This window comes from Synchiropus splendidus, chromosome 3 (assembly GCF_027744825.2).
Source record: "Synchiropus splendidus isolate RoL2022-P1 chromosome 3, RoL_Sspl_1.0, whole genome shotgun sequence".
NCBI lineage: Eukaryota > Metazoa > Chordata > Actinopteri > Syngnathiformes > Callionymidae > Synchiropus > Synchiropus splendidus.
This window is the reverse complement of record NC_071336.1, coordinates 22,986,152-23,009,629: the sequence shown is the minus strand read 5'-3', so window position 1 is coordinate 23,009,629 and position 23,478 is coordinate 22,986,152. Positions and strand designations below refer to the sequence as shown.

The following is a 23,478-nucleotide window of genomic DNA, read 5'->3' as shown; positions in this document are numbered from 1 at the left end:
AGGGTTCGAACCTGCACCATCCCAGGCCCTTTGAGGACTTGTTTGAAGACCTTTGGTGTGGTGTCTAGTCACAATCTACACAGCACATTGATTTGCACAACACTGTAAAATTGAACGACCATTTCACCAGAACAGATTACGATGAATTTCCATTAGTTGCGTTTCACCTGCTAGTGTGAAAAAAAGATGTTTATATAAGGCAGTATGTTGACGTATTTATTATAAAGGCAAGGAATTTTGTGTATGCTTTAATTGTTGTTGTTTATCCTTTTGCTGTTTGCTTTCTTTTGCTTCACACCTTACCGTTCATTCCGGTACCCTCTGCAGATGCGACTCAGTTCTGCGGCACAAGCCTGTAGTAAAAGACAAGCTCACACAGTGAAGTCTCATCTTGGCGAAGTTCCGTGCGTCGGTGATTGTGGCGCATTGGGCAGCCGGTGTTGAGCGAAGGAAGGAGGAGGGTGATGATGCGTTCAGTGGCTGCAGAAAAAGAGCAGCACACTTGACAGCAGCCGGAGCAGGAGCACAGACTCGGGTCACACTGTACGCGAGAGTCCTTTTTCATTTCAAGAAACCACTTTTGATCAACAAAACACTCGGTTGAGTCTGGATTTTACGCGCCGTTCAGGAGCGAGAAAAGACCGCAGAGAGCACGCAGCGATGAGTGTTGCGCCGCGGTTCCCCGTGTTCCAGGGGGAGCCACTCTCCTGATAAAGGGACCAAAGAGGACAGACGGAGGATGCGGATGATGTTTCTGAAGAGAAGATCACAAAGGTGGAGCGATTAGAGAAGCGCTGATGACGGGACTATTAATCCCTTCAGTGCACCAGAAGCACCAAAAGGTTTTAGAAACGTTCGGATGGAAATCGGGCGAGTGTTTAGAACTGTTTTTGGTCCTCTACGAAACTGGTGATTAGTTCGGCGAACAAACACCCAGGAGTACTTGTTTTATTCCAGGAGTATTTTTGGGCTTTATCTGGTTTCTAATAATGAGATGTTTCCCGGTCTGATTTGTTTGCCCAGAAAACTCTCTTTTCCGCACCAAGTATCCCCACATCTAAATGGAATTAGTTGAGCCTGAAGCGGTTTGTGAAAGGAATAGACATGGTACATGGACACCGCTTCCTTCACGGTAAGACGGCACTTCTTTGGCGCGTTCCACATCTCAGCATACTATGGGGATTTTGGTGTATGGCAACAGCTATAGTTTCAAAGCTTACGTTGCACTGGGATGTATAATTCTCTGTTTAAAAACCATCCAAATTATATTGGCAATACATTTTTTTTTCCTTTTTAGGTGAAAAAGAAAAATATATACGATATAAATGTAAAATAAAAAAAAAAATTACGTGAATAATGCACATAAATGCCAGTAATGTGCATTGTATTGTTCCTTTCATCCTGAAAACATTTCATCATTTCAGTGTGTTCAAAGATGTATAAACGTCCTTTGTACTACTTTTAACCTCCTTACCTTACCTTTTTTTTTTTTCTTCATACACTTATTTATTTATTTGGGGCGGTGGGCCGATGAAAAGGTTCTACGGAGGTCAAGCATTTAATGACATGGAATTGTGGCTGACAGTTTTATAGCATCCTGAACTCGGATTTAATTGAAACCATTACACGTGATTACAGATCAAACATCACTCTGATACTATTGCTCCTTCCAAGGATTTTTGGTGGCACTTCTAAATTCTATTAGCATACTGCTGATGTGGAGCAGATGAAATCCATAACCATAAATGAGCTCTTTGCTGACTCAACCTATTTGAAGCACAACAAGAAATCATCAACCAAGAGGAACGAGAATGAGGGAAGCCGTTGGTGAAACATGTTTTGGTTTCTTTTTGTCGACAGCTGTTGCAAGTCTTCTCATACTTGGCTGGTGTGGTGCAACAAAGAAGGACACAACAGGTACTTTTTGATGCTCAGAATCCACACACGCTCGACTGTGTCCCTCTCGTCTGAATGTTCATCTCAATTGCTGTTCTCTGGTCTCAGTGAAAAACAATTCTGGAGTCAAGCCAGCTGGCCAGTGTGGAACATGGGTGAAGGAACCAGAAGGAGGACTCTTCACTTCTCCCAAATACCCCGACAAATACCCCCCAGACACAGAGTGTGTTTATATACTTGAAGGTAAATCTGAGTCCAGATGTTTGTGATGATTGCAGATAGAAAGTTTGTGCTTCATTTTTTTTACTTTTCACCTGACTTCATCAAAACAAATCAAATAACACCCTTAATATACTTGTAACATATATAGCAGTACCAGGTGTTGGGCGAATAGGGGAACTGCAGATCACAAATTACTAGCATATGAGACATTTCCGGCACACAGCTGAACCAGGGGTTAGTTATGCACCATTGTGTACGTCTCTCTTGTTATTCAAATGTTGTTATTGTAGAGTGAAATTGACAACATACTGTTCGCCAAACTGGATATGAACATGTCATCATCGGCCAATCCGCTTGCCTCTTCCTCAATGGCTGTAGCGCCTCCCAAATGGAACAACATATGTGTGGCACCTGACTTCAAATCTGTCTTGACTTCACCTAGATTGGGAAACATTTGTTGGCTTGCTTGAAGCTGAGAATGCATTTTGGTTCATGTGGTTCTGGGTTTGAACCCCAGAGATAGTGAACACTCATCACTTTGGATACTATGTCCTGTATGTCCTAATGCTGCACAGCATAAAGTCTAAACCTAATGTGTCAAAGTCAAGGCCCAGGGGCCAAACCCAGCCTCCCTGCCATGTTATTTTGTGGCCCACAGGGGCTTAAAATAAATTCCAGTCATGCAAGAAACAGGCCACCTCCTATTAAATGCCGATGTCGCGACCCACGAAGAGCACAGTGTTCAAGCCTTGCCGTTTGACAGGAGGTTGTAAATGTTGACAATTAATGTGGACTTCCAAAAGCCAGATGGGAGGCAATTAGATGAAAGACGCGAGGGTGATGTATGTTTGTGCATCAAGGAGAAAGCTACCGCCTCTTATGTTGTGGGGGAGGACGCAAGTCAGTGGTGAAGCAGAGAGATGCTTTACACTAAAACATGGGTGTCAAACTCAGTCACACAAGGGGTCAACCCTCCAAACACTGACCAAGTGTTTGATGGAGTTGAAACACAGGCGGAAATCAGCGACCATTTCAGTGTTTGAAGGCAAATTTTTACACATGGCCTCTGTGTGGTGAGCTTCAAGACACAAAATGTCCACCTCTACCACTGACTCACATCAGAGTAAACAGTCTGCTTTCTTTCTTGGAGCCCAAACATCCACCCGCTTTCCTATCTTTCATCAAATCACCTTTTACCTACAAATCAATGTTTTTGAATTTTGATTTTTTTTCCCAGAAGAATTCCTCTTTCCAGCCAGTCTGGAACACTAAACCTTATAGGTCATGACATCAACCTGTGGTGCTGGTGATCTCCTATTTGTGCGCTTGAACTTTTTAAACATGACTTGGATGCATCTGGAGATCATTTGAGCTATTTTAAGCCACTTAAAAGTACTTGCATACTAAATACTAAATATTGTAGTTTGGCTCATCACGTGACTGAGTTTGGTTTTAATGTCGGGAGAGATGAAATTACTGGACAGGGCATATGACTGGACAGAAAGATTAGTAGTTTGTCTCCTTGTCTTCTCTTGCCTGGTGAAACAGTTCTTGTCGAGCTGAAACAGAAAACATCCTTTTCAGCGATTGAAAGATTTCACTGAAGGGCCAGAAGCTACAAACACTCGTTCCATGTTTTGATTCCTTTGAAGTGTACCGTTCACCAGCTGCGAGGTAATGACAGTCTTGAAAGTTCATTACATTTGTTCAGCGTCTAAAGTGGAATCACAGCTTCTTCCTCATGACTTTAGATCAATGCGTTCTGTTTTACCGATTTAATTGCATTTGGTGGTTATGATTTCTCTGTTCTCTCCCAGCTCCCCCGAGGCAGTGCATCGATCTACACTTTGAGGAGAATTATTCCATCGAGTCGTCTTGGGAATGTAAATTTGACAACATAGAGGTTAGGGATGGACCCTTCGGCTTCTCTCCCATGCTCGGACGCTACTGCGGTCAACAGAGCCCCCCGGACATCAGGAGTAGTGGTCGCTACCTCTGGATAAAATTTGTTTCCGATGGTGAACTGGAAGCGGTGGGCTTCTCAGCGAGTTACAACTTCACAGCAGGTACGAGTTTGTTTTTGTCATTGTCGACTGTCAGTGTGGAATCGAACTGCAATAGAAGGCTATAAGAGGAAACATTTCTTTCATGGATATTAGTAGATAAAAGGGAAGGGGTTTAGCCGCCCGTCTTTAGCACCTAATTGACTTTGGTTGCATTAGTGCTCTTGCCAAAGCGTACTTGAGAGCTTAGCATTTTTGTTAGCATAACTGTTTCACCAGTCCGAACCAAAGGTGCCAATGAAATTGAGTGCTTCAAATAATTATTAAATGAATGTGTTTGGAGTGACTAGATCTAAAAATGACTTTTTTACCATCTAATTTACTCCATTTGCATGAGGGCTCTTGCCTAAATACACTTTGACAGGGTTAGCACTTTTGTTAGCATTGCTGTTTAGCCAGTCGGAGGAGCCAATGAAATACACTGCACTTGCTTCAAATAATTATTGATTTTGTATATTTGGCATGAGTACAAGTTATTGATTCATTTAAGCTTTAGTTATACAACTTTATTTTTAGCTTTGTGACACTTTTTTTTATTTTTTTTATTTTTGTGTTTTCCAGAAATGCATCATGTTTTTTCCAATTAAAACTAAAAACTCTATTGAGCTATATATCAAGCTGTCATTCACGTTGTGCGGAATGTTGTTATGTGTCATTACAATTCCTTCATTTTTGCTTGAGTTCACATCAGAATCAGAATTCTGATTCTTCATTTTTGCTTGAGTTCACATTGCTGCAGCAACAACAGATCTAATGACAGGGAATCGGGGCATAACTGTGATTAAATATTCCTTCACCTACACTTGACTAGCTTTAATAACACTGTCAATTTTTTTACAAGCGTTTGAGATTCAAACAGGCTCACGAAAAGAGACTGACGCTGTTTGCACACGTGTGTGCCTGTGCAGCTTTGGGGTCACTATAAGTGTGTCATGGCTTATATGATAAAAAGCTTTGCTGTTATTGATCGGTCAGCCAGCATCAACATCCTGCTGGCGACAAGCTTCTAAGACAAAGGTGGTGTGAACAGGGAGTTGGAGTGCTTCCCTGCTGGCGCAGATTGTGCTGTGACTGAGAACTTGTTGTAATGGTGGTGGTCATATTCAAGCATGTAGACGATCATGAGGAAGTGTTCATTTTGACTGACCACATCCTTAAGGCGACAAACACTCGATGTCTTCCGAGTTCCAATCAATGCAACCTACTGAATTTGGATTTAATCCAACACATATTCTACTTCTTTCCTCTCAGCATAAATCTTTATATATAGAAGGACACTGCAACTATACTTTTCGTCACAAGTTCATGATCCATAAATATTTATGAATAATTACCAAAAGAAGGAAGGTTTATAAAGTCAAAGTGAAATCAAATTTTAAAAAAGGATAAAGTTAATTTTATTCTGAGAAAAAGTGGAACCCCTGAATATGAAGGTGGATAACGTTTTAAATTTGTGTTTCTCCGCTCAGTTAAGCAGAATATATTTGTCCCTGTTGCAAGCAACATGAAAAAACAAACTGTTTTTTAGCGCGTTATCTGCAGCGCCACAGGGCAGCAGGGTTTAGCTGTGTCACCAGCTGTGTAACCTTGTCGTGTATTTGGCTGAATACTGTGGCATGAACAGATTTGTTCTGTTCTAAACACTGTTATTCCTTTGTCTTATGGATTACTCCAAGTGAGAAAAGTGGGTGATCAGTGTTAGATGCTGGCTGTGTGTATGTTTATAAATCAACTGCTGAATCCATTTTTTTGTGTGTAACATCAATAAGTCCCAATATAGTATTCTCATTGTAATGCTTGCAGTATAAGTAAAGCAGTTTCCCTGCTCTGTTTCAGTTAGTTTGTACTGTAAGCGATTTGAAGTAGTCATCACATTCTGCAGAAGATGGAGGAGTAAGCAGCAAATTGTACAACAGAAATGAAGTCCGGAGAACAGTGGGGAGCCTCTTCATTTCGTATGAATGGCCCCATGATGAGAATAGAGAAGTGTTTGTCACAAAAGGAATTTATATGCAGGATTGTTTTTATCTTAGTTAGCCGGCATTATGAAGTCAAGGTGCTTGTTTCATGTCGAGATTCAAAGACTAAAAGCAAAATATGACCTCTGAAAGCTTACAAAAGGTGAAATTTACCACTGAACCTTCAGTTGTGATAAAATTAGATGCAAATGTCTGCAGTGCACATTTTATTTTGTGCTGACATCATCACCACATACGAGTGCCAAATTATTCTATATTATGTATATTATAGTCATTTTAACAACATTTAGGATTTACTGAATATATGTACTATTACCTGGTTCAATCACAAGGTGCAATTGTTTCCATTGACCTAACATGACCGTTTGGATTGTAAATTTGCATGTAAATGTGACAGTTGTGCAGGTGGGTTTAGTATTCTCTAGCATTCTATACACAACCATGGCTTGTTTGCTCCGCTACACCACTAAGGCATCAAATAGCGATTGTTTTCAATGATAACACGTTCAATGGAGTCAAATGTGTCCTCTCCCATCTGTCGTTCAAAAGAAGGTGTCAGGGTTAGAACATATGTTTGCGAGGGCGTCGATTGCGGGCTCTACTCGCTACTTGCTTTTTGATACTACTTGATAATGCATTCCGCATGATCATTTGAGGTACTATATATACCATGTGACATTCAGAGTGGAAGTAGCTCCACTCCTTGGCTTAACCCTAAATGTGACCTCTGTCTTTCTTTTGCATGACATGCAGGAAAGGGCTCAGAAGGCAACATATACGCTTCAAATGAACGCCTTCAAATGTCTTCATGTAACACAGATCACTGACTTCTTCGTCACTTTGGGACACACTGTTTTGTGTTTTGCTTTGTTTGACATGGAATAGACGGCCATACATCCTCTAGGTCTTAGAGCTACTTGCACTGTCTCCATCACAAATTTGTCCACCCTGACTCCTCTCCTTGTTCGAAAACCATCTAGGCTCCTTAATCTTGTTTCCAAACTTCTCCACTCTGTTCTTCTCGTATAGAAAACCACTGCTATGATTTGAGTTGTCAAATGGAAGATGCTGCTCGAAAATAAACCTGGATCAGAATCTGGGTTTGACAAATCAGACATGCAGCAGACTTATGATCATATTAGAGGAAAGAGATGATAAAGGGGATAAAATGAAATGATGGGCGTTAAAACACTGCATCAAGTATTCGTTGGATCGAATCGATCTGAATATAATATTTGCAGTCAGTCAGACAAGGCCCAAAATTGTGGATGGCCATGAACAGCCACGATAAAACATCCACTGGTCATAGAATCTATTTTGGCCACACATTATACAATTAATGTTATATGCGTTCTGCGCCTGGTCAGCGTCTTTACTGGCTGAAAGTGAATGTAAATTCATTTTACAGTGTTGATAAAATATGAAGCTGGATGACCAACTTTAAAAACTATGGTGATTGCAGGATAACGTCCTCAGGAGATTAGCATAACACAACATAAACACAGGCCTTAATTCAATTATGTCCATTCATTGTCTCCTTATCGAGCCAAGGTTGCTGAGAGCTGGACCCAATCCCAGCTGTCCTGCAGGACAAATAGCTGCAACATGGGGAAATTGTAAAGGAGAGCCACTCATCTATCACCTGTGTTAATTCAAACCTTAGCGATCTGGTTAAAGGCACAGCTCTAATCCTATGTTGCAACGCAATATTTTAATGAATGCAGCTCTGAATCATTTTGAGGGTTATGCATTGAAATGCTACAGAGGAGTCTGTCTGTTAGCGCCGCTGACACATTCAGTGCAGATTTCGGCAGTGAATAGAACAGATGGGGGTTGATGTATAGTTGCTTTGTTTGTACACCTGGGTTGAGGGATTTCCACAACATTGTGCTATTCAGGTCAACCTCCAGCACTGCCACTGTGGAGCCTCTGGATTTGTAGATAAAGTGGTCTTCTGGAACCTTAAACCGACATTGGCGCACATAAAAAAGCACAAGTTCTTGCTGCTCGTGCACCTTGTACTGTGATAACTGAGGTTTGTGAAGTCAACGCACAGCGGTGCGAAGGATAATGTATGTGGAAGATGAATGGTGTTTTTGTGTCTTGTCTTGATCCCAGGACTGGCAGCATGTAGCCCTCTGTTATCGAAAATATTTCTGGGAAGTGAGAGAATTCATGAGCAGAATTCTCATGTGAGTCTCCTTGCTCTCCTGTTCCTGCCATGGACTGTGGATGAAAGAAAATATATTTGTGAGTTTGCCAGGCGATATTGACGAAAGAAGAAACTGCCTCCATCTTTGCACAGTTCTGGCCCCACTTTCAAAATCTATAATTCAGTGGACACTGATCGATTGAGTCATCTTCATCTCACCAGAGCTCCTATTGGATTGAGGTCCTTTTTGGGGAAATATCGTTTCTTTAATCGGTATGCTTCAGTTCGATACAGGAGGTCATTGGAAGGAAGCAAAAACAATGAAGTTGAAGGGGCTGAACGGACTGAATTAAAATCGAGAAGTTGAGTTGAGTTTTGGGAGGAAGTATTTCGATGAGTACATGAAGTTAATCGGCTTCCTAGTTTTGGAATCCTCCTGTGGTGTCTTTTGCTCCTGGCAACACGTGGCATTTTCTGGGTAGTCATTGCCTCTAATTCCCCATTTTCATGTGCAAAGTTTTTGTCATTCATGCTTATTGGCTCGTAGTAATGGAGCACAGCAGCTCTTGAACGCCTCAACTTGTTGGGCTATTAAAGTGAACTTGTGGAACGACTTGCATGCCGATTTGTTCGGTGTTTCCCGCAGGTTTTGGGTTTGGGAGGAAGAGGGACGCCCCAATGAGCAGCACCGTAACAATGCAGCACTGTTTCTCTCCATTGTAGATTCTGAAATCAATGATGAAATACAATTTGCAAAGCATTGTCTTGACGTGTGGCATCTAATGCGGTGGTGAGTTTTTGCAGAATCACTTGTTTTGCGATAATGCGTCCACTCATTACCTCTGACGTTCAGAGAGTCCACTTCACCAGCTGAAGCAGACGTTTGCATTGGAGTTTTAATAATCCTGTTAAAACTATAGCGCCATTTGGACATTTATGAACTTGTCGGGGAAGTGAACTTGTACGAGGTAAATCACACAATGACGTGTGAAATAAGATCAATAAGGACAAATAAGAATGTTCATGAGTTGATTTGTTCTAGAGGTAAGATAAACATCAACCGTTTGTTGTAATCTACTGTTAAATGAATTTGATCCTCCAAGGATGTGGCATTGGGAGAGCACAGCGCCCCCTTTGCAGCATTGTAGGAGAAACACTGCTGTTTGTGCATTTGTCATCAAACACTTGATTCATCTCGTCCATCACATTTGCCTTCACCAAGGGTGCTGCTTCATTATTGGCATGAAAACTAAGAAATACATTTATTGAAATGGTTAAAAAACTGTATGTCAATGTTATTGCTTAAGAAAGCTCTTTTTTCCCATTGTTTTTTTTGGTCTTTTTTTCACCTGTTTTGCTCCCTGGATTAAATGTTTTCTGATGAAACTTAACAGACTATAATATTAGAGGTTGGAAGGCTGAGAACTGAGAATACAAAAGCACACAGCTGGAACCCGGAGGTCCTCAGTGGGAAGATTTAACTGTCAGCACAAATTTATGAAGTTAGTTGGCATAGTAATCTTGGCATCTTACTAGACCAGCTTGAGGTTCTGGAGCCTACTATCCATCAGAGCTCCTACGATAACCTGGGGGAGCATTAGCTAATGGGATTTCTTAAGATTGGAATAACCAAGTAAAATGGTGGAACTAGAATGTGTATGTACAGCGTTTGCATGTTGCAGTGAGTGACCTTCCTGAATCACATCTCTAAATGTAATGCTAGACCTGCATATCGTGTGGCAGTCACATGATCTAAAAAAAAAGCTATAACTTGTTCAGTTACCACTTTCTGTTTTCACACCAGTGCTATATTAAGAAGTACATCAGTTGGCTTGACTGTCCAATCACAAATGAAATCATTGGCATTTTATTAGCATAAAATAACAAACAAACCAATTCAATTTCCTCCTTTATTATACGTTATACATTCTATTTCCTGCTGTTAGCAGTTAATTTAGTTTAGAAAAGTTTGCTGGGAACCATGTTTTTTTTGTTCTTCTGATCTAAATCTAAATCCAAAATCCAATAAAGTGTCACACCATCGTCCCACCCCCTCAGCCTCCCAAGCTCTGCGGCGGCGACAGAAGAATGTAATTCAATGAGCTCTTGTATTCTGCTCAGAGAGTAATACGCCGTGAGTTGAACTTTATCATTGTGTACAGCAAAGACTGCTACCCAGTCGTTTTCAAGTACAATTGAGCTGTGTGTGTACCTGAGGAAGTGAATAGTTGCTTGAAGTAAATCTTGTTAAAAGACATTGTATTAATATTTGACCATTACACTTATTGCCATTACTGCCCTTTCGTCCCACTCACATTGTTTTTTTTTTTCCCTGTGGGTATTTAGTGCAGCAGGCTGTGTACCTAATGCTAATGGCTCTTTCGCTCTACAGGGAAATTATGAGAGTGTACATTACTCACTTGCTATGTATGCTCCACATGTGAGGTGCAATTACTTCACTCTAAACCCATCAACCAAATGGGTTCCTCAAACGGAGAATAGCTGAACGGTAAGATGCAAAGCTGGTGGTAGTCGAGCACAGGAGTCTTGGGTTGAAACGTCTGAGTGGAAAATAGTTCCTTCAAATCAGAGGAATACCCTTCATGTCTAGTATGCAGTACCCTGTGGATCCCTCCTCACTCTTCCATGAAAATACTATCCCCGGAAAACAAGGCGTCGCTGCTCTCGTCTCAGCTCTTCTGCTGTTATTGTTGTGGCCAAACTGGCCAAGATGATCACTTCTATTATAGGCCCAACAGTAGCGTTGAAGTGCAGCATTATTAATGCCCGTCTCATTGAGGTTGTCACTTGTGCTTAAACGTGATCGATTTACCGCTCTCCATCTTGTTAAATGATAATGTTTAGCAAGTGCTATGAGCGTCTTCAAAGCTGATGTAACTTCTTCTCACTGCTCTTGGAAGCCATCCATGCAGTAAGATTTTAGTCTCTGGTTCCCGGCATTTTTCAAGCATCCCATCTCTCTCCACAACTTTCCTTCTGTTTCTGGACACTGATTTGCCACAAGATGGGCGGAGCCCATGGTTAGCATTAGTTAGTTCTTCCTCCTCTGACATGAGCTGGCATAGCCATTGAAGATTTTTGGGAAGTGAGCCAGGTCACTCTCTGGCTACCACTAAATTGTCTTCGTAGTAATGTCACCAAACAGTGTGGTCTGTTTGACCCATTATCCTTTGTGTCCTATAGACACAGGATATGGCTTCCTAGTTCCACTTTTTTATTAGTTCCACTTGACTATATTCACATTAAAAGGCTCTTCACTGACTCTTGCCATAAAACTTGAAGGTGTTTATCTCATTCAAACCACCGGAAAACTTCGGAGACCAATGATTCTCAAAACACATATGAAAGCACATGCTCGCTCAAAACCCCAAAATTGAGTTTCGCAGGGTCAGTGGGACTGAATCTGCACTGTTTGAGCTCCACGCTGAAAAAGGTCCTCTGTCCACACTGCTTCTGTTTTAGTAAACTGTGATGGATGGAGTGAGTTAGCATTGCAGGCACATCTCCTGCAGCTGTGGAAGAGGTCGGTCACTAGCTCACTCTAGGCTCTCATCTCTGGCTTTTTCCCCCCACAAACACTATCTCTTTTCTTCTCTCCCTTCCTGTCTGGCTGCCTGCGTGCATTTTCTCATTCTATCCAAGGCTAGAATGAGCAGCTTTTCCCTGCCGATTATGAGCACTTTCAATTGGTTTGCATGCTCAGCTGGTGAAAACTTTTTATTTAAAATATTTTTTTTTTTATTATGTTAATCTGTTATATTTATGCGAGTCACATTCTTCTAATTGATGCTAACATGACTCACAGTGCACTGCATTTCATAGATGGAACAACAGAGCCATGAAACAAACAGTTAGCTTGTCACTTGTCTGTCTGTTTCAGGTGCTCACTCAATTCCAAGGTAATGTAGTTCTACATCAGGGGGGTCTCAAAGGGCTGTGGTGGTGCAGGTTTCCCTTCCGACCAAACTACCACTCACAGCTTCACCAGTCAGGTCTCTGAGCACTGTAGTCAGTTCATTGTCAATCTGGTGCTGCTTGTTTCTGCTGACACCTCATTGGTTAAGCTGACTGCATTTGATCTGTTGGAGTGAAAACCTGCTCCCACAGCGGCCCTTTCTGGAACAGTCCGGACACCCCTGTTCTTGTTATGGATTTTTCTAAAAACATGGACCTTCAGTATACCTGGAATGAAAAGGGTTTCCCTGAATATACATTCTGTGGACACTTAAAAATGATTTTTGTCCAGACAGATTGGGGATGCATCAGTAAGTCTGGGAAGTAGAATCCACATCTAATCCATCACTACTCTGCATTTGTCTCAAGAATAACAAATCGCCTGGGAGAGCCAAAACGGAGGAGGTGGGGATTTGGAAGCAGCCAAAATCACTGTACAAGACACAGATTTTTATTACTCATTCCTGGTATCTCTTATCCACCAGAGCCACTGTGCCAAATCAGGAGAGATTTGATTTCCTTTGCTCTTCCTTTCAATTTCAGACTGAGCTCATCAGACTAGAACATATTATTATTTATTTAAGCTTGTGAACCAATTTCCCTCGACCTGCACACATAGCTGTCCCTACTTTTTGGCCCATATTTCTCTGGCCAGTTATCTATGAAAGGGACACCTTGTGTATCTTATGGAGCAGGAGCCGACTGGGACATTCTTTTTGCTGCAATTACAGATCTGGATATAGTAGTGTCAGAATTTAACAATTTAACAGGAGATATCATGAATATCTAATGTTCACTATTTTAGCGTGTGCTGAGAAGACAATTGCAAAATAAAATTTGAACTTGTGAGAGGTTGGAAATTTGACCACAGTGAAACTAGTCCTTTCTTTCTGAATACCATATGAGAGGTTTTTACCAATTAAATGTGTTTTTTTTAAGTCCATTGTGAATAAGAAACTGAAACCCACTGTGTCAAACAGGCACTAGTTGTGCTTGCTGTCAAATTTAAGCTAAAATGATGAACTATAGGTGATCTTAATGGCATTAAACCTTTTTTTCATTGAATTGTTCCACTTTGATATCATTTCAAATGGTTGCTGCTAGAAAATGGTTAGGGATGAAGGCATACTGTCAAAGTGACAACGCTTGGGATCGAGGTAAATTCACTCAATCGGAATGTTACGATGTCAACCAGCGGTGGCCATTGTGTAACATAACGTACAGATGTTTATCTGATGCACTGGAGAAATTCTTCCTCATATCTGATGATGATGCTTGGGCCGTTTATTTTTTTCCCCACATTTCCTCTACAAATGAAAAGCATCACCTATGATAGCAATATGTGCTGCCTGCGGACTCACCGTGAACAAACACGCTGTCACTATGCTCAAAAGCAGCGTCACTTTGTGTCAAGTGACATCTGAGGAAGAAGATACAACTTCCGAATCCGAGTCAGACAAATTTGCTCTAGGTTTTCTATGCATATTTATTCCAAATTTATAAGGAAACATGTCGCCAAATGGTGCTCAGGCTGAAGTTACAGATGTACGCCACCTGCTTATGTAAAGTAGTAACTTCATCACGCATCACGTTTTCAGCTGGGCTTGTTGAAATGCTAAGATGCTGCCCGTCACAATTTTTGCAACTTTTCCAAGGGTTGATATTTTTGACCACGTGTTCGGATGGCCATTAGCTTATCGGCGCGTGCTTTCGTTGACCGTCCATATTATGCGGTGCTCAGATCAGGAAGCAGCATGGGAGTAATACTTTTTATTTTGTCACTTTCATTTTACACAAGAGTAAAACAACACAAGCATGTTGTGCTGCAGGTTGCAGGTACCTCACTGCACTTTTAAGACTTGTAATTGGTAAATGTATTTTAACATGCTGTTGAGCATTTAGTGACTATTCTAGAGAAGCATAATGTTTGCATGAGCATTTATTGTCCACTCTTGTATTGATAAAATCTTCCTTATGTTTAGAACCAATTCAAAAAAGTGTTATTGATTTGCGATCAATCATGATTTGAATTTACATATTGACCGCCCTAGTTGAAATTTGTTGTCATACTTACAGTAGCACAATATATTGAAATGAATTTGTGACAAATGACTTGTCAATCAATGCTGTGCACTGATGTTATTGTGTTGCTAACTGTTCCCCTCCTGGCATCAGTGTTATTTACTAGCTGCTGTACTTCACTTAACTTGTTCTATATCATGCTCGGCAACTGCACCTTTCTACTCTGCTGGGAAAGCAGCCCGGCAGCTTATCAGACAATGAGCTGTCACTCAGGGGACAGCAAGTCAGTTTATCATCACATGGAACTTTACTCACTATCCATCAGAAAGACTGATATTTATGTCCTTTGGCTGTGTCTGTTGCCCACAGACAATTATCCCGCTGATCAATCAGGGGCTCAGCCTGCCTCCCTCCTCAGCAGCTGTGGGTGAGCCAAGCCGGCTGTTCCGCTACAGCTGCTGCTGGGGTCACCTGACTGCTAGGTTGTAGCCTCAAGTAAGTCTTCGTATTATCCCAAAGGTTGGGCAAGTAAAGCTGAGCAAATAGTTCCAATGAAATGGACAACCTCACGTGCTCAATTTTAGTGCTGAAATGAAAATGAATGGAATATTTGGCATTTCGTTGACATGGTGTAGGACTATGACACAAGAGAGGTAGCAGATTTAGAAGTGGAAGAGTTGAAAATGCTCTGGCTTACGTTGGAAGACAAGACTGGAAATTAGTTCAGGTTTGGAGACAAGACAAGAGATGGCAGAACATGTTAGAAAAGAGTGTTTCTGAGGGAGGTGCCAGATACAAGGAGAATGAGGTTCATGAATGAAGTGAATGAGGACATAATTCTTTTGTCTGAGGTTAGACCCAGGGGCGAATGAGTGCTGGACGACAGAGATTAAACAAAGACGATGTTTTACACAGACGAACAGGAATGATGAACGAAAGGCGCCAGAACCGGAACACAGACTAGGAAGTACACGAAAGGCTGGGGGAAAACCATTGGACGAGAAGAAACCATCTGACGACACAAGCTGGCGTTGAGGAGTTGATAACTGTGGAAAGTCTGATGATCAAATGCACGCCAGCTGTGTAGGAAACGAAATGAAGGAACAACCGGGAATCACCTGGAAGAATGCGGACATGACAATAACAATACAGACATGGAGAAACGCGGGCATGACAATAATGATAGGTGTGACGGGTTATAATGAAGGAGGGATCCCGATGGGAAACTTAAAAGAAGTGCTGTATAATCAGAAGTGATCACAGAAGAAAGGAAGATCTTGGGTTTGTCCACTTCCAGCTTCCCAACTGTGAGACGTGTTCCACAGTAGAAACAAACCCTTTCATGTCTTCCACCACTATCTCATTCCTGAACTAGTTATTTTTTATTATTATTATTATTTTGTGGTTGATGTTGTTGCCTTTCAAAGCTAATAACAACCGCAGAGTTCAGTTGCACTTATCCAGCTGTGTCCACCCATCAAACCTCATTATTTATTCAATTTAAAGAAGATGATCGTAGATGAATTGAAAGTCAGTTGATCTGCACCAAGACTAGCAAGCTGTGTGTGCGTCCACTAAATCCACTTAGGATGGTTTGCATGTGCTTGTGGGTGATCTATTCAAATATAGCTCTTCTTTTTTCTGCTTTGCTTCTGAAACCGCATTGGAAATTACAATAAGCGACATGTTTCTTTTCCTCCACTCTGCCCTTTCCTGTTGGAATAAAAGCCCGCCCTAGGGTCTGTTTCATTAGCCCATCACCACAGTGAGTCCTCACACTGTCACACAGAAAATTCAACTCCCTCTATTATCCAGTGTGTTACACAACAACGAGCTTGTGATGGAAGTTTTATCTCGAAACATATTAAAGCCTCAGTCCGTGAATAATAATAATTACATTTTAGGCTGATTGAAATAGTCTTTTTTTTCTGCGCGTGCTTGTAATTTCATGGGTGTCGCCGAGCAGATGCCTTCAGACGCTCAATGACTTGTGTTCACCATTCGATCATCGGCATAATTCATTTTAGTGTATTAATGACAAGGGATCACAGTCAAATACCTGCTGGAATGATGAATCATTTGTTGTTTATATTCTGACATCAGTTTTGGCAGCAGATTGGATTCTGCGTTCCAAACTTTTCATCTGAGAAATTGTCTCATTTGAAAGAGTCCTAAATCTCATTTGACATGTGGGTTATCTAATCGGTAATGGCAATCCTCAGTCTAGCCAGTGGGAGATGGATGTTAATGTTAGTGCTTAACAGTGATCGACAAGCATGAAGGGATTTCACTTGTGAACAACGCTGGACGCCCCCTGGAATGTAAAGGAAATATGGCATGATCGTGAATCTCAACCGAATGTGGCAATTCAGATGAATAGCATCAGTGACATTTCCGGTGTTGTTGAGTTGAATAGGGGTGAGGCGTCTCCTTCACATTCGACAGGTTTATTGAAAATCCATAAAAAGTGGATTATGGTTTATGGCTGTCTGTTATTCTCCAGTTCCTCTCAATAGATCATTGAATCTTCCGATACTGTAGAAAGGCTCATGAAACTGAATTTGTAAACACATCAGGACCCAAGCAGAGTTTTATTTATCGGTTTAATGTGGCTTTGAGTGTAACAGTAAGGTATTGTTTGATTTGTCTCACCCTCTTGGCCACCTCGGAGCTTATCCATAACTCTTCAGGGTAGAATTTCAAGGCAAGCTGAAATTTTACTCAAAGAAACTGATTGCCTCTATATTTTTCCTCGGGTCTGCGTGAAGGATTGGTATTACTCTCCAAGGATCCGCTGAGTGTGCTTACAGGAAGCTTAATACTCCTACAGGAAAGACTGGCTACGTCTGAATGTTTGCAGTGCGTTGAATTCAAGGTGCATTCATATCATTTTAGCATGCAGAGTGCTGGAAACGCACCTGCTGTTTTGTTCTCTTGAGCACAGTTAGTAGGCTTGTTAGTATAATGTGATGTCAACATGGTAGTCACTTGTATGGGTTCTAATCACTGCTACTCATGTGCTGTCTAGAATGAGCAAATACTTAATGCACTGCATAGTTATATCAAGTCAGAGATACTTACCATCTAGCAGTAGAAGTCAGCGATTTATGTGATTGCTATAAAGTAGGGTTCGACCGATAGTGCCGATACGCATATCGATATCTGATGGCATAGAAAAGTCTATAACCGATACTATGCTGATATGCTGATATTTGTCTATTCGATGTGGCCTTGGTATTAAGAAAATTATATTGTGGAGATGTTAATTTGTTTTCAAACCTTCCATGATAAAAAAGACAGCATATATTGTTGTAGAAAACGTTTTTTTTTGTTTAAGTTGAAGAGGAAAACTTTGACTGACAAACTTCAAAAAAGATCCAATAACCTATACGAACAACTTGTAATGCTGTCAGTGGCCTAGCCAACAGATTAAGGGAGAAAAGTAGACATGAATCTATCACTGATGAAAACATGAATTAACAAAAGCATAAAAAAATAAAAACAATGACATGTGGTTACCATGGTAACTGTTTTTTTAAACATGCCCAACTAAACTGTGTGTTTTGTGTAGTAGCCTTATAATGACATAAAAATAAGGGCTTTTAGAAAACGCTGGATTCCACTTGCATGTTGTGAAAGGCACGAATGAGGCTTCGAATAATATCGGCAGGGACCGACATGGAGGTGGCCGATAGTGATGTGGACCGATAAGTGAAAAATGGCCGGCTACTATCGTTTCTTAGTCTTCGCAGTTGACAATGCGTCTCTGCTATCTGCCTGTGTAAAATATTTGCTTCACTTTTCATGGTACCTCAAGAGACTGTTTGATGGATAGCAAGGAAGTCTTCAATATTTAGTATCAGCACTGTGTTATTCCAATAAAGTTGCCGTTCAGCTTGTGTTTGTTCATTTAAAGTTAAAGGCCCATACTATCCAGGGCCAGAGGACAAATGATGGAAAATATTTATACTCAAAATTATACGCAAAATTTTGGAGACAACAAAATGTCAACCACATTCAATGAGATTAATTAATGGGCACTTTCTAGTTTTGATGGAAAAATATGTGTCACTTCTTCCGGCTGTGTGCTCGGCATAAAGCTAATGCTTCTTTGTGTCTCCTACAAACAGCAGCATTAGTGCTCGAACACAAAGACCCGGACAAACACGCGCACACTGCTGGGTGGTCGCAGGCGTTCAAAAACCCATCAATGTTCATGAAAGCTGATGTAAAATTTCTGCAACCGTCTTCAACCTGAGCATGCTCTTTCAGAAGGAAATGTCACCTTGACACTGTTTCAACTTGTTTTTTTCTGCTCTGACGCCTCTGTACACAATCTCTCTTGTCACCGATGCTCATTCATCTGTGCTTTTTGAAGAGCGTCGCTGGATGGAAAAAAGTCCAGCGGGTCAATTAAGACTTCGACATCAGCTCCAGCCTCAAACATACAGTAACAGCCTGCCGACCAGTTTGATTCCACTTTCAGCTTTTCATTTCCCATTTGGCAAGCTCGATTAATCACTGAGCTCCTATATAATGTGGCGCGCATGGCCGACCACCAACCACCTCCGGATCCTGTTTTTTCACTATGCAGGAAATTGTGGTCTAAAGTTTACGGTTAGACAAAGCAAAACTGTAGCTGTAGCACTGCATACTGTACATCAATAACAGAGACACGGGTGTTTTTTGTTTTTTTTTTTCTGGCAGAAAAGTAGACGGAAGGGAAATAGGGATTCGGCTTTATAGCAAAGCACTGGGAGATTTCTGTGAATCAGCCTCGCTGAGAGGGTGACAGATAAATGATAGTGGCTGCTCAGTGTCCCCCAGAGCTCAGCTCCTTTCTGAATATTCATTGAGCTGACATTGGATTTTCTCGCCACAATTTGTGAAAAGATGCCAATAGGCTTTTAACCGAGTGGCTTCAAAAGAGCTCCCATTCCTCTTCATTGTTCAACCGAAGCCATATATTAAACAGCTCGTGTACACCGGCAGGCGTATCATACAATTTAAAAAAAAGCCTTTGTTTCATGTTGCCGTACAGCACATTAAAAGTGGAGACGTGGTTTATTAAGACGTTGACATGCACTCTCTAGATCCCAGTACCCCAAATGAAGCGCAATTAACCTCCTCCATTTAATTATTTTTTTTGTTTTCAGCTGCTAGGGCAGAGGTGTCCAACTCAATCACACAGCTCCTAATAGAGACAGAGGAAATTAAGTTTTCATCTTCATCGGCTGTCGAAGGCCAAAGCTCGGGCTCTGGTCAATGTTGGTGGTCATATCCACGTGGATCTTTGGGCGGCAAGTTGTGATGCACTTTTTCAAATCTATATGGCTCTTGTGGGCCACTTAAAATGATTCAGCGGGCCAAATTCACCCCCAAGGCCTCGAGTTTGGCACGTGTGCATGAGTAAAAAATAACAAGCCTAAGTGAATGACTTGTGCCATTGAGTAATGACTGTTGGCTATTCTGCCTCCCGAAGGTTTGGGATGAAAGTATGGATGTCAAAGAAAGGAAAATCATGACGGGCACTGGAAGAGCGACCCACAGTGTGGATCATATTGGTTATTCAGGAAAGACTTTGGTTGACTGAGACAGATTTGACTAAGAAAATCGTAGCCACGACCAGTATTGGCTCCAGAGAAGTGAATGGTCGAGGTTTAAGGGGGAAATAATGTTTCTACCAAATAGGTTAGGATTAGAGCTCACAAAGCAGTCGGTCAGCAAGACACCTTGACCAGATAAAAATGAACTGAGGAGATCTGTGCACAACTCTGGAGGGTGGAGCTGCAACGCAGTACATTAAGCCCCAAGTCCAGGAAATCTACAATGTCCTTCTGTGACCCTCCAATCTGCCCTGCCAGGGCTTCATTATCACGCTGGCATTTTCTTTTAGTGCAATGAGACATTTTCAGCTGACTTTCAAAGGCTCAAGGGAGAAACTGCCACAGCTTGTGCCAGAATCAGGTACTGAAACTATTGCAGTGAATATATGCTGCGCCATTTGAAGCTGTCAGCGAAGACCAAAAAAGGCAAGACGATGAAGTGTTAATGTAATCTGGGTTCCTCACCACTGTAGATGACTGGCAGGTGGCATCTCACAAGGCCCACCCTCCGACTTATTATTGTTCCAGAGCTGACGTTGCCCTGGGAGAGATGATTTGAGAGGAGAACTTTGAGGAGAGGAGAGAGAAGTACTGAGGAAGAGCAAGCCTTTGCTGTTGAGGTGGGGTTTTGCAGAGCAATCAATCTGAAGAGCGTTCACTGCAGTTGGTCTTACAGGAGAGGAATAGTAGGATGGCAACGGCACAGAGAGCCGCAGCGGTGAAAGCCTCGTGATGTGGTGTGCTGCTAGAGCACAAAGTCATACGTGAACAAGCATCAATCGGGGCCAGCTGAGGTGGTGTGTCCAGTGTTGCTAAGACCTAGACCTAAAAGACAGAAGACGATATCTTTTATTATTTATGGAGACACCACACAGCTGCCCTCAAAAGCAGGCCTTTGTCTGGTTTTCTTTTTCTTTGTGAAGAATTTAAATGTGGAACACGTTGGTGGTGTGGCAGGGTGTGACAGGGTGCCAGGCGATTCAGTAGTGCAGTGCACCTGCTTTTAGGGGGAAGTGGGAAGAACAGGAATGAGGGAAAAAAAGTTTATTCTGCTCAAAAGCATGCTGTGTAATTTTCAGTACACGGCACAAGACACCTTGCTAGCATAGGGCGCCTGGCCTGTGTTCCATATAACTGCACTTTTTGTTGCCCTTTTTTACTGGACAGTTTGCCTCCCAAGCCACACAATTTGGATTGTACCACATTACATCAGTGTGAAGTACCGTACACACTCAGTAATTCACAAAGGTGTATTTTAAAGATTTCTAAATGATACTTCAATTCCACCACTTACTTTGTCAGCACCTTCTAGCAAAGCGTTGATTTATTTATATTGCCCTGTATGATGCAAGCAGAAGGCTGCCTATGATTTGAGAGTCTTAGTGTGTGTAAGGCTTGAGATTTGAGTCAAGCTGGATTTTAGCTGTGGGAAACGAAAATCTCCATGCTCTGCCTAATCCCTGCGCACAATCACAGACATGCACACTGGACCACTGAGCGGCAACATCTGATCCAATCAAATGTTTTATATTCGAAACGCTATATAATCACAATGGTGGTTTGCACAGCTGGAACATGGAACTTATTTGTTTTAATTAGCATTATGTCCCAGCTATGACTAATGGAAAAACATCATCAAAAGATCTTGTTTTATGAAGAGCTTATCTAGTTAGTCAGAAGGACATTATTTCCTCTGTCCGAAATTACATTTTTAGCCCTCAGGCATTTTTCAACTCCTTTGATTTCCTTCCTTATTTTATTCCTCTCTTTGGGCTGTTTGACTGAATAGATGGCAGATTTTTTTGTGCACACAATGGCATCTATACATACATATATATATATATATATATATATATATATATATATATATATATATATATATATATATATATATATATATATATATATATATATAAGCCTACCACCACCACCACCTACCTAAGCACCCTTCATGCCTGGGGAGCCCAGAGTTAAGCCCTATATATATATATATATAAAATTATAGATGAGATGGACAGCAGTCCTGACTTATGTTTAGTTCTGTGGGACCTTTGTGAATCATAAAGAAGGCTCTGATTGTTTTTCTCTAGAGCGGCTGAGATCATCGTCTTTGTGGAATAATTATAATCCAAAACGGTTGTACAATGCTGTGACCCAAATGTCAACATCTTGGACAATGCTGCGAAAACCCTCCCTCCATGTTACATGATTGCTTTGAAGACGTTCTGATCGATGCTGAAACAAGGACGTGAGCCGTTATATTAAATTCAATCGTAATTCATTTGTTTGCTTCCCCACCGTTGCTTGGAGGCGCATGAGCCTGTACCTAACTTGAGAGGCGGGGACCACCGCCTGTGATATTGTGGGTGTACTGCAGGGCACACCCACAATATCTCTGAGGGTTTATCAGAGAGACAGTTTATGCAGGTAACTTTGGAGGTCAAATGATTTGGGCACATGCTAGACATGTTGGATGAAGGATGTTAGTGATGTAGGTACCGGGTTGAAGAGGAAAGGTGGGATGATCGAGATCATCGAGGTGGAGGAGGCTGACTGTCTGTGGCAACTCCTGCTGGGATGTGCTGAAAGAAGATGGAGGCATGCCGAGGGGAAGCCCTCACAAGCATGGAGAGATCATAGAGGAAGTGTTCGCAATGTTTAGCATATTGCATTGGTTAGAAGAGTCTGTTGCCATAACCTGTCTGAGTCTTCCACAGTTAAACTTCCGAGCAACCTTTCCACCACACTCATTTCTGTCTGCAGTGGAAAGTGAAACCCTTATTGGAGCAGCAACCCTGACCTCACAATGGCACATGACTCAGCAGACCATGTTAGAATGCCATGTCAGTACAAAGTCAAGCTGCAGAACGCTGGCGCACAGAAGCTTTGTGTCTCTAGATGTTGAGTTGAACTAAAAGGGGAAACACTGTCTGCAGTGTTCTGACAGAGTCTCTAAATAACACAATGAGAAGGGGTTAAGGTTGGCGGCACTAATAAAACACACTGTGTTCCCCCGGCACATGAAGAGATTTGGTTAATTACAAACTGTTCAAACGAATCAAAACCTTATTAGATGTCAACGTCTGAATAAAGAACCCAATTTTGAACCGTTATAGAACATGAGACAGGAATATGAATCCATGTCCATGTCCATACATCAAAGTGATTGATATTGCCTGCTTAAAATATCAAGACACTATCATGTTGTTTGTGTGTATCTGTGTTGTCTTACAGCTGGTTGTCATCGTCAGCTGTGAAACTTCTTTGCACAAATGTATCCCACACAAGTTGACTGTTCAAAGCACAAATGGAATGCACCTGTCATTTTCCTGAAGTTCAAACCTTTGCTTAGAACCACTTGAACTTCATACATTCCAATTTGAGGAATCTCCGTTCTCACTCATATGTTTAAAAAAATGTTCGTTGAGGTGAATTAAAAAAATGTATATTGGACTCTAAATTCTTCATTTGCACTGCCGAGTATTGACATGAACAACAATGGTGTACATTTTGAGCTCATTTAAGATGCCATTTCTCCGACTCGTGTGCGTGAACATCTGTTG

General features: G+C 41.5%; 1 protein-coding gene across 5 annotated transcripts in view; it reads left to right on the top strand.

Annotated features, from left to right (window-relative positions):
- The first annotated feature begins 466 nt into the window (after positions 1 to 466).
- neto1l (neuropilin (NRP) and tolloid (TLL)-like 1, like) overlaps positions 467 to 23,478 on the top strand; it is a 62,316-nt gene continuing 39,304 nt past the window's right edge. For 4 of the 5 annotated variants that reach the window (XR_008414137.1, XM_053859219.1, XM_053859220.1 and 1 more), the window contains exons 1-3: positions 1,531 to 1,917; positions 2,005 to 2,139; positions 3,936 to 4,184. Coding sequence is in view for 4 of the 5 variants with exons in the window: in XM_053859219.1 (XP_053715194.1) it covers positions 1,812 to 1,917; positions 2,005 to 2,139; positions 3,936 to 4,184 (490 nt within the window). In the remaining variant the exon portion in view is untranslated. Of the gene's footprint in view, positions 1,133 to 1,530; positions 1,918 to 2,004; positions 2,140 to 3,935; positions 4,185 to 23,478 lie in introns of those variants that run through there. The other variant, XM_053859223.1, reaches the window with a different exon arrangement.